This window comes from Mustela nigripes, chromosome 6, assembly GCF_022355385.1.
Source record: "Mustela nigripes isolate SB6536 chromosome 6, MUSNIG.SB6536, whole genome shotgun sequence".
Lineage (NCBI taxonomy): Eukaryota > Metazoa > Chordata > Mammalia > Carnivora > Mustelidae > Mustela > Mustela nigripes.
Window position 1 is genome coordinate 100,646,521 of NC_081562.1, and position 14,044 is coordinate 100,660,564.

The 14,044-nt window shown below is 50.7% G+C and overlaps 1 protein-coding gene across 2 annotated transcripts; it reads left to right on the plus strand.

Moving 5' to 3' along the window:
- Positions 1-434: 434 nt before the first annotated feature.
- Positions 435-13,838, plus strand: LPAR5 (lysophosphatidic acid receptor 5). 2 transcript variants are annotated; one of them, XM_059403714.1, is made up of 2 exons: positions 435-619; positions 10,306-13,838. In XM_059403714.1, exon 2 carries the CDS (start codon positions 10,512-10,514, stop codon positions 11,613-11,615), a length of 1,104 nt encoding a protein of 367 aa, XP_059259697.1. In that variant the 5' UTR covers positions 435-619; positions 10,306-10,511; the 3' UTR covers positions 11,616-13,838. The 2 variants fall into 2 exon arrangements, with proteins under 2 accessions (XP_059259697.1, XP_059259696.1); XM_059403713.1 differs by lacking the exon at positions 435-619 and adding an exon at positions 700-968.
- The last annotated feature ends 206 nt before the right edge of the window (positions 13,839-14,044 follow it).

Below are 14,044 nucleotides of genomic sequence, written 5' to 3' on the forward strand. Positions count from 1 at the left end.
CGCTGCCTTCGGCTCAGGTCATGATCTCAGGGTCCTGGGATCGGGTCCCGCATCGGGCTCTCTGCTCGGCAGAGAGCCTGCTTCCCTCCCTCTCTCTCTCCTGCCTCTCCATCTACTTGTGATTTCTCTCTGTCAAATAAATAAATAAAATCTTTAAAAAAACAAACTTTTTTTATGGAAAAGTTCAAATATGCACAAAAATAGAATAACATACCCCATGAACCCTTCACCCAGCTTCAGTTATGAACACCTCATCAGTCTTCTCATGGCATGGTAAAGACCATGAGAAGCCCTGTCATAGAGAAACCTGTTCAGCTTAGAGTTTCTCAGACTGACTCGACCACAATATCCTTTTTCACATACAGTCAAAACCTTTTAAGTTGTTTTTGTGTACTGGGCATGGCCAACATGCCTAGCCTTGTTGATACAGGAGGTCAGGGGCTCAGCCAGAGGGCGCAGAAAAAGTCGCTGCCATCCAAGTCTCCCATTCCCCAGAAGAAGGAACTCCTTAGGGGAGCCGGACAGAAGCAGGGAGGAATGGCCCTGGGTGACCATGAATGGCAAGAGCGAAACCACCTGCTGGAACCCAAAAAAGAAAGAGGCACCAGGGGGAACTGGTGTAAGTACAGCTCAGAGTGGGTGGTTAGTCATCCATCCCCGTGGGTGGGTGTGCCAGTTGGGCTTCCCGGAAGCTAGGGAGTGTGTGAGCAATGGGTGGGGGGAGCCATTAGTAGGCAAGAGTTGGGGCTGGACTAAGTGCCACTCTCTGCCGGGGTTTCTTCGCTGACGGGCTGCAAAGGCCATGGAGGGCACTGCTTCCTCTCTCTCTCCCTGCCTGTGTGGGGTTGACTGAGTACAGGGAGCTGGGAAACCTGGAGATCTGCCGGGAGAATGTGTCCCCACCCATCTCAGGAGCAGGTCCTGCCAGCCCAGCCCAGAGCAGGCAGCGGAAGCCACAGGGAACACAGGTATGGGGGTGTCACCGGTGGGGCTGAACTTTGCAGGGGGCACAAGTCCCTCAGAGTGGGGTTCATGCATGGGGCTAGAGATGAGGAGGACCATGGGACCTGGCAAATTTTTCTGAATAGAGTGAAAAGGTAAATGGGGCTGCCTCCTGCAGTCTTTTCCAGAGCGAGCCCGGGGAGTCGGCCACCACACTAGGCACATCGAGGAGTGCCCCTCTGAAGCCCGAGGCCCCCACACTGGAGAATCTTGGGCAGATATGTCTTCCCCTCCCCCCCCAAGGCCCCCACTGTTATGCTGAACCCTGGGCTTCCCACAGCCCACTGAGGAGGGCTCTCTGGGGGTGGTGTCTAGCCCTGTCCCACTCTCCCAGACCCTTTCCCCCTCCCCCCAGGTCAAACCCTCTGCTAGATGACAATGAACTCATCTTATTAAACTCCACTAATGGTATTACTGGCACAGATGTGTTCTAGTAGCTATCCTTCCCAGCTAACCAAGGTTTATCTTAAACTCTTTTTTTAAAAAGATTATTTATTTGACAAACAGAGATCACAAGTAGAGAGGCAGGCAGAGAGAGAGGAAGGGAAGCAGGTTCCCTGCTGAGCAGAGAGCCCAATGCAGGGCTTGATCCCAGGACCCCAGGATCATGACCTGAGCCGAAGGCAGAGGTCACTGAGCCACCCAGGCGCCCCAACCAAGGTGTATCTTAATGGGATTTTTGAGAAACACCACTTCAACCCAGTGCGTCCATCTTCTGTACGAGATTAGACAAGATGCTCTCTAATGTCCCTATGACTCTGATAGAATATGGCTCATGAGTGGCACGAAGGGGAATTTCAGATACTGAGCACAGGTGAGGGTCAACAAGGCCTTATAATAACTGGATCCCACTACTGAGGGCAGCTGCTTACCTGTTACCTCTATTTAGGGGAGCCCCCATGACAAGAAGGATCACTCCCACCAGGTTGTATCTTCGGCTCCTTTTAGGGTGAGAAAGTTGTAGCCCCAGGGGGAGATGGAGGCAAGGATTGAGGGAAAAATAGGAACTTGCCTGCACTTGTGAGACTTCCCTCCTGGCCACTCAGAGACTCTAGAGCCCAGCTCCTCATGTCTCTGCCTGATGATGTTGGCCCTCCCCAGCTTGCTCCCTGCAGAGTACACCCCAGCAAAATAGACACCTTGTGTGTGTGTTTGTGGCCAGGGGCGGGGCGGGGGGGTGTGCCATGGGAAGGAGGCAGCGGAAAAGTGGAGGGCAAAGCCAGAAGCTCCAGAAAAGTGCCGCCCAAGTTCAGGACAAGGTCAAAGAGGTCAAAAGGCTCAGGCTTTCTGTTGGGGGGGCCAGGACCCAACCAGGCCCCAGAGCCAAGGGTAAGATGCACAGGGACAACTCAGGGCACAGGGCCGTGGCAGCGGGCTGATCTGGTCCCAGCGACTTCTCTGGATGGTGACTTTATTTCCTGTTTTTCCAGGTCTTGAAAGCAGGGTGGAGGGAGATGTGCGGGTGGTGCGGTGACATCCACAGACATGGGATGTAGGCCACCTTTGCTTTCTGCTTTGGCCCAGAAAAAAATGAGAGAGGTGAGGTCAGAATATCCAGAGGGAGAAGACGTGGCTGAGGAGGATACTGGATGGTGCAGGAAGTGACAGGCTGAGGTGGGGCCAGGTGGGGAAAGGCCAGAGCAGGAATTTTGGCTGGAGACAGCAGAGCAGGCCTGGAACAGGAAGAGGGGCCATGGAGAGAGAACACAACAGCCCTGGGGAGCCTGTGCCAGAGGCTTCTCTCCTTGGGAAGACTGTGGCCACACACCCCCATCCCCGGGGGAAGGAAGAGGCCATCCACTCACCTTGGTGTCATTGTACTATCTCCACGCCATAGGCCCCTCAAACGAGCGGGGTTCATCTGTGTCCTCAGAACAGCTCTAGGACAGAGCTGTTCACAAAGCCTTCAAACTTTGGTAAGCTTCTGCTGGAGGCTTCAGCCTGGCTGGGATCTGTTTGGGGAGTCTGAACATACACATATAACAGACGTATAAATTAGGGGCGCCTGGGTGACTCAGTCAAGTGTCTGCCTTTGGCTCAAGTCATGATCTCAGGGTCCTGGAACCAAGCCCCACATGGGGCTCCCTGCTCACGGGGAGCCTGCTTCTCCCTCTCCTTCAGCCATTGTGCCTGCTCATGCATGTGTGCTCACGCTCTTGCTCTCACAAATAAATCTTTTTTTAAAAAAAAGTATAATTTAGAATTAAGCCTGTCTGTGGGTAAAGGGGACATCCTGCCAGTATTGCCAGCTCACAGCTGTGGAGGTGGGCTTAGCTAAAGGGGGGTGGGTAGAGCGCACAGGGACTCTCAGCTGTGGCCTCTGGAATCTAAAATGAGGTTTGGGAGGCATCTGGGTGGCTCAGTGGGTTGAGCCTCTGCCTTCTGCTCAGGTCATGATCTCAGGGTCCTGGGATCCAGTCCTGCATTGGGCTCTCTGCTTAGTAGGGAGCCTGCTTCCTCCTCACTCTCTGTCTGCCTATTGCCTACTTGTGATCTCTCTCTCTCAAATAAAAATCTTTACTAAAAAAAAATAAAATGAGGTTTGGGGCTATTCTAGAATGCATCTTCCTGGGCAAGGAGGATGAGATCTGAGGTTCCTTTTCAAACTCCTAGAGGACATGAATGACTAAAGAGAGGAGACAGAGCAAGGCATTTGGCGGGTGTGCAGGAGGGGCGGGGGGCGGCGGGTGCACATGGAGAGTGTGGTGAACAGGAGGGAGCTGGACAGAGAAGAGTTATTTCTTTCCCCACCCTGCCTCCACCGTTGTCCGGAATCACCTATTCCCTTCTCTTCAGCCCCATGGCTGGTCAGCCGCCAGAAGGGTGGATAGCACAGGCAGGTTGTGTGGAGGAGAGGGAGGGATGACCATGACCTAGCCTCCTGCACATTTTTACTCAATTCTCACTTCCTGCCTGGCAGAAAATAGCTCTGCCCCTCTGGCTTATCTCAGCAAAGAGCAGCGCCCAGCCCAGCTCAGAGGGCAGTGGGACAGGTTCAAGAGGCCTGAGGTCATCAGGAACCTGGCCCTCTGATGTGCACCCAGGAAGCTGAAAGAGACCTGAAAGAGACCAGGGGAGGAGGAAGGTGGCTGTCCTGGCTCTGGTGTGTGAGTGGTGTGGAGGGTGGGTGGTGTGCCCTGGGCAGTCCCCAGGGTGTTTCCTCAGCCCTTCAGTGTCTTGGCGCGGGGATCTGTTATGGGGATGGCTCCTGAGGCTGCCTGATGTGCTCTGTCTCTCTGGGTAAGAATACTGTCCCTAAGGCAAGGGCTGTGTCCACTCTTCCTCCTCTGGCCTAGTTGTCCGTGCCTCTGTGCATGCACCTACTTGTGTGTTAGCGGGTGAGTGCACATACCGGGGATCTTGTGTGCATGTCTATGTGACTTCGCACGCACATCTGCATGTGGTGCTGTGCTCGTAACCACATCTGTGCGCCTGGAGGTTATTAAGATGATGTGGGCCTCCAGGTCCCCCCTCCTCGCTGGGGACACAAAGCCCCAGTGTTTGATCCTTTCTGGGACAGTTGCTGTTTCTTTGGTTCCTCCATCTCTTCTACAACCTGACCTCTTTCTCAAGGCAGGATTGGGGTGAGATCCTGGGCTGCCCGCCCCCCCCAGCTAGAGCCCTCCTTCCACTTCCTGTTTGCCTCCTTTTGGGCAGTTTTCCCCATCTTTGCCATCTGGCCTGGCACCGTGCCCACGCAGCTCCACTGACAGGAGCCCCAGGGAAGCAGGCAGATGGGGTGGGGACCAGGGCAGGGCCCTGGCAGTCCTTGATGCCCAGTTCAGGCCCTTGTGTATCTATCAGAAAACAATGACTTTTCCACAAAAAGGACTTCTCCACTTTGGAGTCCAGTAACAAAAGCATCACCATCTGCTTTACAAAAGGCCTTTCCCTTTAACTAGAAGCTCATCTAATACTTTTCGGTCTCTTGAACATTGTAACTTTGTTGTCAGAAATACTTGGGATTCTTGGTAAACAATTATTCATTCACTCATTCATTGTCTAGTGTGTGTAAGAAGCCATTGATTCTCCAGGTAATGGTTAAGAATGATCAAGTGTGACTGTAGTGACAGTGTAAATTGTTTTTGAAAATATAATGCAGGCTGTTTCCAAACAGGCCTTTTAGGAGGCGGAGTCTTCTACTAGATGAGTTATATACTTGGGCAATATAGGAGTGAGATAAGAAGCGGCTGGCGGACCAACACAAGAGAGATTAAATAGCAAGATTACAGGGTGTGTGAACATGGCAGGGAGGGGACAGATTTCCTTCCAGGTAGTCAGTGAATGTCACATGGGCCTGCTAAGTACAGAGACTGAAGTGTGAGTCCCAAGTGTGAGCTTGGGAGGAAAGCCATGGATGAGGGGGGTCCCAACCCATGAGCTTACCATCTAGCGGGGGATGATGGAAGCAAATAAACACCCAGGAAACAATCTGAGAAGTTCAAAGCTGTGAACCAATAATGTGCTTAAGTAGGTAAGCAGACATGGTAAGGAGGGGCACTCCTGTGTGTGTGTGTGTGTGAGAGAGAGAGTGTGAGACAGCAAGAGGAGTCTGTGTTACCAATGAGAAATGGTGGGCTGTTAAAAAGTGTCTATTTTGGGGCGCTTGGGTGGCTCGGTGGGTTAGGGCCTCTGCCTTCGGTCGAGGTCTCAGGGTCCTGGGATCTAGCTCCGCGTAGGGCTCTCTGCTCAGCGGGGAGCCTGCTTCCTCCTCTATCTCTCTGCCTGACTCTCTGCCTACTTGTGATCTCTGTCTGTCAAATGAATGGATAAATCTTTAAAAAAAAAAAAAAAGTGTCTATTTCAACTGGGCAAATAAAGATGTAACTTTATCTGTGGGCTGAGATTTCTTACAGGCAGCTGTAAGGGACCAGGTGCTCTGGGCCGCATGCACCCTCATATCCCACCATCCACTCTTGATGCAAACAGCCCTGGGGCAGCTGGGAGCTGGGTGTGAATTCAGAGTGTGAATGCTGATGGAACTCTAGAGCTGCTGTTTCCTGCAAAAACGAGGCTGAACACCTATCTCAAAGGCCTTCTGGAAGGTTAAAGACCACGCATGTAAAAATAGCCTGGGACAGGATGAGTGGCCAGTAAATCATCACTAATATTTTTCCCTCAACATTTATGGACATAGTGGCTGGGGAGACCAAGATGACTCAGTCACGGTCCACAGACCCTCCCTCGAGGAGCTCACAGTCTAAGGGGAGGGGCAGGCTAAGCACAGCTAATTACAAGACAGGTGGGACACTCCTGGTGAACAGTGTACAAAGGGGAATGACATCTGCCTTGCCGGGAGGGAAGGAGGGAGGCAGGTGAGGCTTCACAGAGTCCTAAGAAATGATTGACTTTGTCTGTTGGTGAGGGGGAGGCAGGGCATTCTAAGCAGAAGAGCCCACACTGGGGCATCTGGGTGGCTCAGTCAGTTAAGCGGCTGCCTTCAGCTCAGGTCATGATCCCAGGGTCCTGGGATCGAGTCCCTCACAGGACACTCTGCTCAGTGGGAAAGCCTGTTCCCTCCTCTCCCTCTGCATGCCACTGTGCCTACTTGTGCTCTCTGTATCTCTGTCAAATAAATCAATAAAATCTTAAGGAAAAAAAAAAGCCTGCACTGCACATGCAAGAGCAGAGTCCTGAAAACATTAAGACCTGTGCAAAACTGTTTTTAGTGTGGCGTGGCTGGAGCAAAGAAGCTTGGGAGGTGGGGCATGTGTCAGGGAAAGAGTCTGGTTTTATTCGCTTTTCAGTGGGTTTCAGCCCCATTTAAAATGATTTTTGTTGGTAAAATTGGTATTTTGCAAAAGAAGTGTTTATCTTCTCTAACTGTTCTCCTAAACCTCTTACAAGGCTTAAACTGCTGGTAGTCATGGTTTGAGGGAGAACAAATGAACAACAACAAAAAAACCCACAGGAAGACTTTAGAGTCAGGTTTACAGCTTGGTAAGATTTTAAGCAGTTCCTGGGCACCTGGTGGGCTGTCGGTGAGGCGTGCAACTCTGGATCTTGGAGTTATATGAGTTCAAGCTCCACGTTCAGTGTAGCGACTACTTAAAAATAAAATCTTAAGGGGTCCCTGGGTGGCTCAGTTGGTTAAGCATCTGGTTCTGGCTCATGATTTTGGCTCAGTTGGTTAAGCATCTGGTTCTGGCTCATGATTTTGGCTCAGGTCATGATATTGCAGGTCCTGGAATCAAGCCCTGCGATGAGCCCCACTTCTGGCTCTGTGCTCAGTGGGAGTCTGCTGGGGATCCTCTCCCTCGCCCCACTCCCCACTCATGCTCACACACGCATGCTCTCTCTCTCACGTAAATAAAGCAATCTTAAAAAACAATCTTTTTAAAAAATTCCTTTCAGGGCGCCTGGGTGGCTCAGTGGGTTAAAGCCTCTGCCTTCGGCTCAGGTCATGATTCCAGGGTCCTGGGATCGAGCCCTGCATCGGGCTCTCTGCTCTGCGGGGAGCCTGCTTCCTCCTCTCTCTTTCTCTCTCTCTCTCTCTCTGCCTACTTTGATCTCTGTCAAATAAATAAATAAAGTCTTAAAAAAAAAATTCCTTTCAAGAGGAATAAATCCAGTATCGGGATAATTGCTCAGGGTCTCTGAGCAACTTTGTTCCCTCAGATGGCATTTGGACGTCACATTTATAGCATTATTCACAATAGGCAAAAGGTGGAAAAACCCAAGTAACCATTGACAGTTGGATAAAATATATATATATATATTTATATATAAATATATATTTATATATATATATATATATATATATATACACACACATACATACATTATTCAGGGGCACCTGGGTCCTGGGATCGAGCCCCACGTCAGGCTTCCCGTTCACCTGCTTCTCCCTCTCCCACTCCCTCTGCTTGTATATTCTCTCTCGTCTATCTTTCTGTCAAAATATTTAAAAAATATATATGTGTGTGTGTGTGTGTATATATATATATATATATATATATATATATATAATTCAGCTATTAAAAATGATTACAATTCTGATACATACTAAAACATGGATGGACCTTGACAATTTTATGTTAAGTGAAAGAAGCCAGACACAAAAGGACAGATATTATATGGTTCCACTCAGATGAGGTGTCTGGGATAGGCAAATTCAACTTGCACAGCTCAACACCAAAAAAATACAAGTAATCTGGGGCGCCTGGGTGGCTCAGGGGGTTAAGTCTCTGCCTTCGGCTCGGGTCATGATCTCAGAGTCCTGGGATCGAGTCCCACATCAGGCTCTCTGCTTGGTGGGGAGCCTACTTCCCCCTCTCTCTATGCCTGCCTCTTTGCTAGCTTGTGATCTCTCTCTCTCTCTGTCAAATAAAATCTTAAAAAAAAAAAAAACAAGTAAGAAAAAAAAACAAGTAATCTAATTTTAAAAATGGGCAGAGGACCTGAATAGACATTTCTCCAAAGAAGACATACAGATAGCCTAGCAGACAAAGATGCTCAACGTCACTCATCATCAGGGAAACACAAATCAAAACCAGGATGATTTTGATCCTGGGTGCCTCAGTCTGTTGAGTCTCTGACTCTTGATTTCGGCTCAGGTCATGATCTCTGGGTTGTGGTATGGAGCCCCGTGTTGGGATCTACGCTGGGTGTGGAGTTTGCTTAAGGTTCTCTCTCTCCCTCTCACTTTGCCCCTCTCCTCCTCTAAAAGAAAAGACAAATAACAAAGACTGGTGAGAACATGGAGAACAGGGAAGGCTTGTGGACCATTGGTGGGAATGTAAATTGGTGCTGCCACTATGGGAAACAGTATGGAGTTTCCTCAAGTAATTAAAAATAAAATTACCATATGATCCAGTAATTGCACTACTGGATATTTACCCAAAGAAAATAAAAACACTAATTCAAATAGAATAGGCAAATTCCTGGAGACAAAAAGTAGAATAGAGTTTTCCAGGAGCTGGAGGGAGTGCAGGGAGGGAATGGGCAGTTAGTGTTTGGCACGTATAGAGTTGTTTGGGATGATGAAAAAGTTCTGGAAATAGTAGTGATGGTCACAACATTGGGAGTGTACTTAATGTGACTGAATTATATACTTAAAGATGGTTAAAACCGTAAATTTTAAGTTGTGTATATTTTACCCATTCCCCCCCACCACCACACACAAAAGATGGAATTTGGGGATTAAGATGGAAGAGTAGCTTCTGTGGCATTAGGGCATTAAGGAGGGTGGGATTCTGAGACCGTGTCCTATCCTCTGGCTCATCTACCTCCTGGCCATATCTTTTGTCCGCCAGGGTTTGCCTGAGCACTGTGGCTGCCGTGGGCTGCTCTCTACAGTGGCCTTGGCAGTGCCCTTGGTAACTCCTTGCCTCATTGCCACACTTTCTGGACTTAGGGTCCCCTCTGAGCCCTCACTTAAAAAACCCCTTCTCCCTCCATCAGAGAATCCCAGCCAGGAAGCTCCCTAGTCAGATCCTCCAGGGAAGCACCTGGAAAAGTTCAGCCCACTGAAGTTCACTCCACACCAAGAGTGTGCTGGTGTGTGATCAGCCCATAAGAGCCCATTATGTTATTGTCCCCACTTTACAGACAAAGAAACTGAGAGAGTGGTCAAACAATCCAGTCGAACCCGGGTTGTTCTGACCACAAATCCAGCCCACACAAGAGCAATCATGGATGTGATGAATGAGGCCTGGATTTTGTACTGTCCTGGGGAATTTGAACTTTATTCTTTAGATAACGGGGAGCCAGCAGACCTGGGGAGTTCCAGGGGCAGTACTCCATCATATTTCTTACTATCTGACATAGGACCTCTTTACTTGCACTTTATTATCTGTCCCCCTTCGGTGGAAGTAAAGGAGCTGGGGTCAAGGCCTTTGTTTTGTTCAGGGCTGTGAACATGCCTGGAACCTTCTAAAGCTCAGTAAACATCTGCAAGAGAAAAGAAGAAAGGGAGAGAGATTATTAGTAGAACCTGTGTACTTAACACATATCTCGTTTAATCTAATAACTTCATGAAGTGGGAGATGCCCACCACCACCACCTTTTTCTCCAGGTAAGGAAAATGAGGCTCAGAGAGATTAAGTCAATTTTCGGAGGGCCTAGATAGGCAAGTTGGCCGAACCAGGATTTAAACCCAGGCAGTCTGACCCCAGAGCCTGGGCTTTTAACACTGTGCTATATAGCCTTACTGTGGAAAGCTATTGTGGCCTGACAGAAAGTTGGGGAAAGATCCGAGGCTGAGAAAAGACTCAAGAGGCCAGCCAGGTTAGCTAGATAAACATTTGGGACTCCTACGCTGTCCTTGCATAATCTTGATTTTGGCTTGCCTTCCTATTCCAGGTCTCCACTGCTGATGAAGCAGTGACCCAAAGTGTCCAACCCCCCGACAGCCATCTGCCTCGCAGCCATAGTCCACATTCCCAGGTCCTGCCTGCCCCAGGACGGTCCCTGCGCAGCCTCCAGGCCCCACTCTGGGGACGAACACGAGGCCAGGACCCTAGCGTGCCCAATGATGTCCCCAGCCTAGCTCCTCTCACACTGGTACCATGCAGCACAACTCCGCCAACAACTCCAGCCTTGCTTCCCAGTGCCCTGACTACCGGAACACCCACTACCTGCACATGGTGGTCTACAGCCTGGTGCTGGCCGCAGGGCTTCCCCTCAACGCGCTGGCCCTCTGGGTCTTCCTGCGCGTGCTGCGCATGCACTCGGTGGTGAGCGTATACATGTGCAACCTGGCAGCCAGCGACCTGCTCTTCACCCTCTCGCTGCCCCTGCGCATCTCCTACTACGCCCTGCACTACTGGCCCTTCTCTAACCTCCTGTGCCAGACTGCGGGCGCCATCTTCCAGACGAACATGTACGGCAGCTGCATCTTCTTGACTCTCATCAACGTGGACCGCTACGTGGCCATCGTGCACCCGCTGCGGCTGCGGCACCTGCGGCGGCCCCGCGTGGCGCGGCTGCTGTGCCTGGGCGTGTGGGCGCTCATCGCCGTGTTCGCCGTGCCCGCCGGCCTGGTGCACCGGCCCTCGCCCTGCAGCTACAATGGCGGCCAGGTGCACCTGTGCTTCGAGAGCTTCGGCGACATGTGGCAGAACAGGCTACTGTGGCTCCTGCTGCTGGCCGAGGCGCTGGGCTTCCTGCTGCCCCTGGCGGCCATGCTCTACTCGTCGGGACGGGTTTTCTGGACCCTGGCGCGGCCGGACAGCACGCGGAGCCGGCGGGGGCAGAAGACCGTGCGCCTCCTGCTGGCCAACCTCGTCATCTTCCTGCTGTGCTTCGTGCCCTACAACGCCACGCTGGCGGTCTACGGGCTGCTGCGGGGCAACGTGGTGGCGGCCGGCAGCGAGGTGCGCGACCGGGTGCGCCAGGCGCTCATGGTCATGGTGCTGTTGGCCGGCTCCAACTGCGTACTGGACCCGCTCGTGTACTACTTCAGCGCCGAGGGTTTCCGCAACACCCTGCGCGGCCTGGGCACTCCGCTCCGCGCCAGGACCTTGGCCACCAACGGGGCTCAGGGAGGGCACGCCGAACGGTCCACCGAGGGCACCCTCATCACCGGTCCGGCTACCGCCAACCAAAAGCTGCTCCAGCCTTCCAGCTTCGGGACGCCCTTGACCCAGCGCCGCGAGGACTCGATCCTGTGAATGCACTGCGTACGATTGCGCAGTCACCCCCACCTCCCAGGCCCCCCCGCTCCGCTCACACGCGCACGCTCGCAGGGTATTGTACATGAGGGAAGTGGATCGGGCACTTGGACTTCTGGGCAGCAACTCCTGCCCGTAAATGCACAAGAGAACAAATTGTGGCCAGCCTGGGGCACAGGGAAGGAAGAAGAGTGCTGGTGGAAATGCCTTCTTTGCTTTGGTGGTGATGGTGAGCGTGGGGTGAATCCCTGGCCCAGTGAGGAGGGAGTGACGCTGTGAGCTCCCTCATTGCATAGGCAGACGACTGGATGACATGCCCTTAGTGTGTGGGCATGAAACATTATGGAAGGCTGGTAGATGGAGCAGAAAATGAGTGTCCTGGATTTAGACCAACCACAGCAGTCTCAGTGCCTCCAATGCTACCCACTCTCATTTCCACTTGGCCTTGCACTGCCCAGCGTGAAGCCATGAGACACTGACAGAATCTGTTTCATTCTTGGTTAGTAACTTGTAACAATTTAGACCTGACACCCAGCATGGGGTGGTTGGGGGCAGGACAAAACTGTGAGTTAGAGGATGTTTTCCCCCCAGATGCTGGTCTCTGTAGGCCTTTCTAGGTGTCCTTTCTCCTTCCACTCCGCCCCACTTTCCAGACCTCCTCCATTCTAGGTCCTAAATTCTCTCTCTCTGCCTCTGGCCCTTCATCTAGAATAAGGGAGAAAATTTTTTGTACGAAATTAACAGTTCTCCCCAACTTTGCTCTCAGACCCTTTTACAACTCTTAACAATCGAGGACTCCAAAAAGCCTTTGCTTATACCTTACCTTTTGATATTTAACCGTATTAGAAATTAAAACTCGTTAAGTCCTAACAATGTAACACACAAGCACACATTCCATTAGCTTTGAGAGCAATAATGTCATCACACTTCACGAAGCCTCTGGAAAACTCCTGTGAACAAGGAGATTGCAAAGGACAAACAACATTGGTGGGAGTAATATTCCAAAAATAACTTTGACCTTGTGGACATCTAAGAATCAGTATTAGAGTTCATGTGTAACGTCTTCCCAGGGCATATGTATACATTGTTTTTTATTACTGCAGGAACAGAGAAATGCTCCACAAATCAATTGCTAATTCTAGTCCCAAAGGCTTGAGGGTTTGCAGGGGTAGATTGGAGCTGCACACCCAGTGCAACATTACTTTGGCTTCCTGGTGCGGGTGGGGCAGCTCTGAGGTGGGGGTGAACTAGTCTCACAAACACTCGGAGGAGGGGTGGGGCTTCTCTTTCCCCGGGGAAGGGAAAAGGGAACTGTTGCCACAGCCAGGAAAGAAGTTTCCAGGGACATAAGAGTGCAACAGAGGACAGGAATAAGGTGTCTGTTCTTAGCAAACTGGGGGCAAGGAAATGGAAGACTGATGAATGGACCACCTACTGTTTCCTTCTTCTCTCTTTACTTGGAGTAGGGCTGGGAGGGGTTGCGGAGTTGAGACTGCATAAGTGAGGAAGTTGCAGCCATGCGTGTGTCCTGTATGCATTTCTGTCGCTAGGTCTCTCAATGGCGTGTGTGTGTGTGTGTGTGTGTGTCTGTGTGTGTGTGTGAGGGTTTTCCTGTGTGTGTCTCTGCGTGTTTTAGTTTGGAGTAAGCCTTTTGTGTGTCTTCAAGGGATTGCTCCTGATGGTGATTTACAGAGGTAAAATGACCCCTGGTGGCCAAATCGGAGAACTGACCCAGATTCCTCCTTGATCACTTTCAAGTAGAACCTTTCACCATCTTTTGGGAAGATGGAGCCCTGGGCTAGGCCCTCCTGTAGCTCTTGAAGAGGCCCAATGGTTAGCACCTGCTCCATCTTCCCTCGTCCTTAAGGTTCAAGACCCATGTCGTGAGAGCATAAAATGTGGTGGTAGTCCAAAGTCTCAGAACTGAGACTGAATTGAAGACAGTTTTTTTTTTAAATTGCTTGAGTATTTTTATATTCTGATATGTGAATGAGTTTCAAAACTCACAGAGAAAGTATCTTCTCACATACTACATAATTATTTATTTTTATAATTTTTATAGTTTTCTGTCTGTTTCCCGCCCCCCCCCCCAGGTAGAACCTAAGGTCCCTGGGGGCAGGGATTTTTGTTTGCTTGATTCTCTGATGTATCTTCAGCATCTAGAACAGCTCCTGGCACAAAAGAAGTGCTTAATAAATATTTGTTGAATGATGAACTGTTGAATTTTGGTGTGGAGTAGTGTACTGTCTCATGGGGGACCACAGAACAAGTTAACAATTACCATTCCAGACAGAAGATGCAAGAATGCAGAGTGAGGTGTTGGCAGTCAATTCCGTGGGCAGTGGGAAGCCCCTAAAGGTTCCTGAGGGAGGTTTTGCTCACTCTGACAGACGGTGTGGGGTAAACTGTAGGGAAGTGGGGAGAGGAGT

Excerpts from the sequence above, each read along its gene's own strand:
- LPAR5 (XM_059403714.1), top strand. The coding sequence starts at position 10,512 with ATGCAGCACAACTCCGCCAACAACTCCAGCCTTGCTTCCCAGTGCCCT.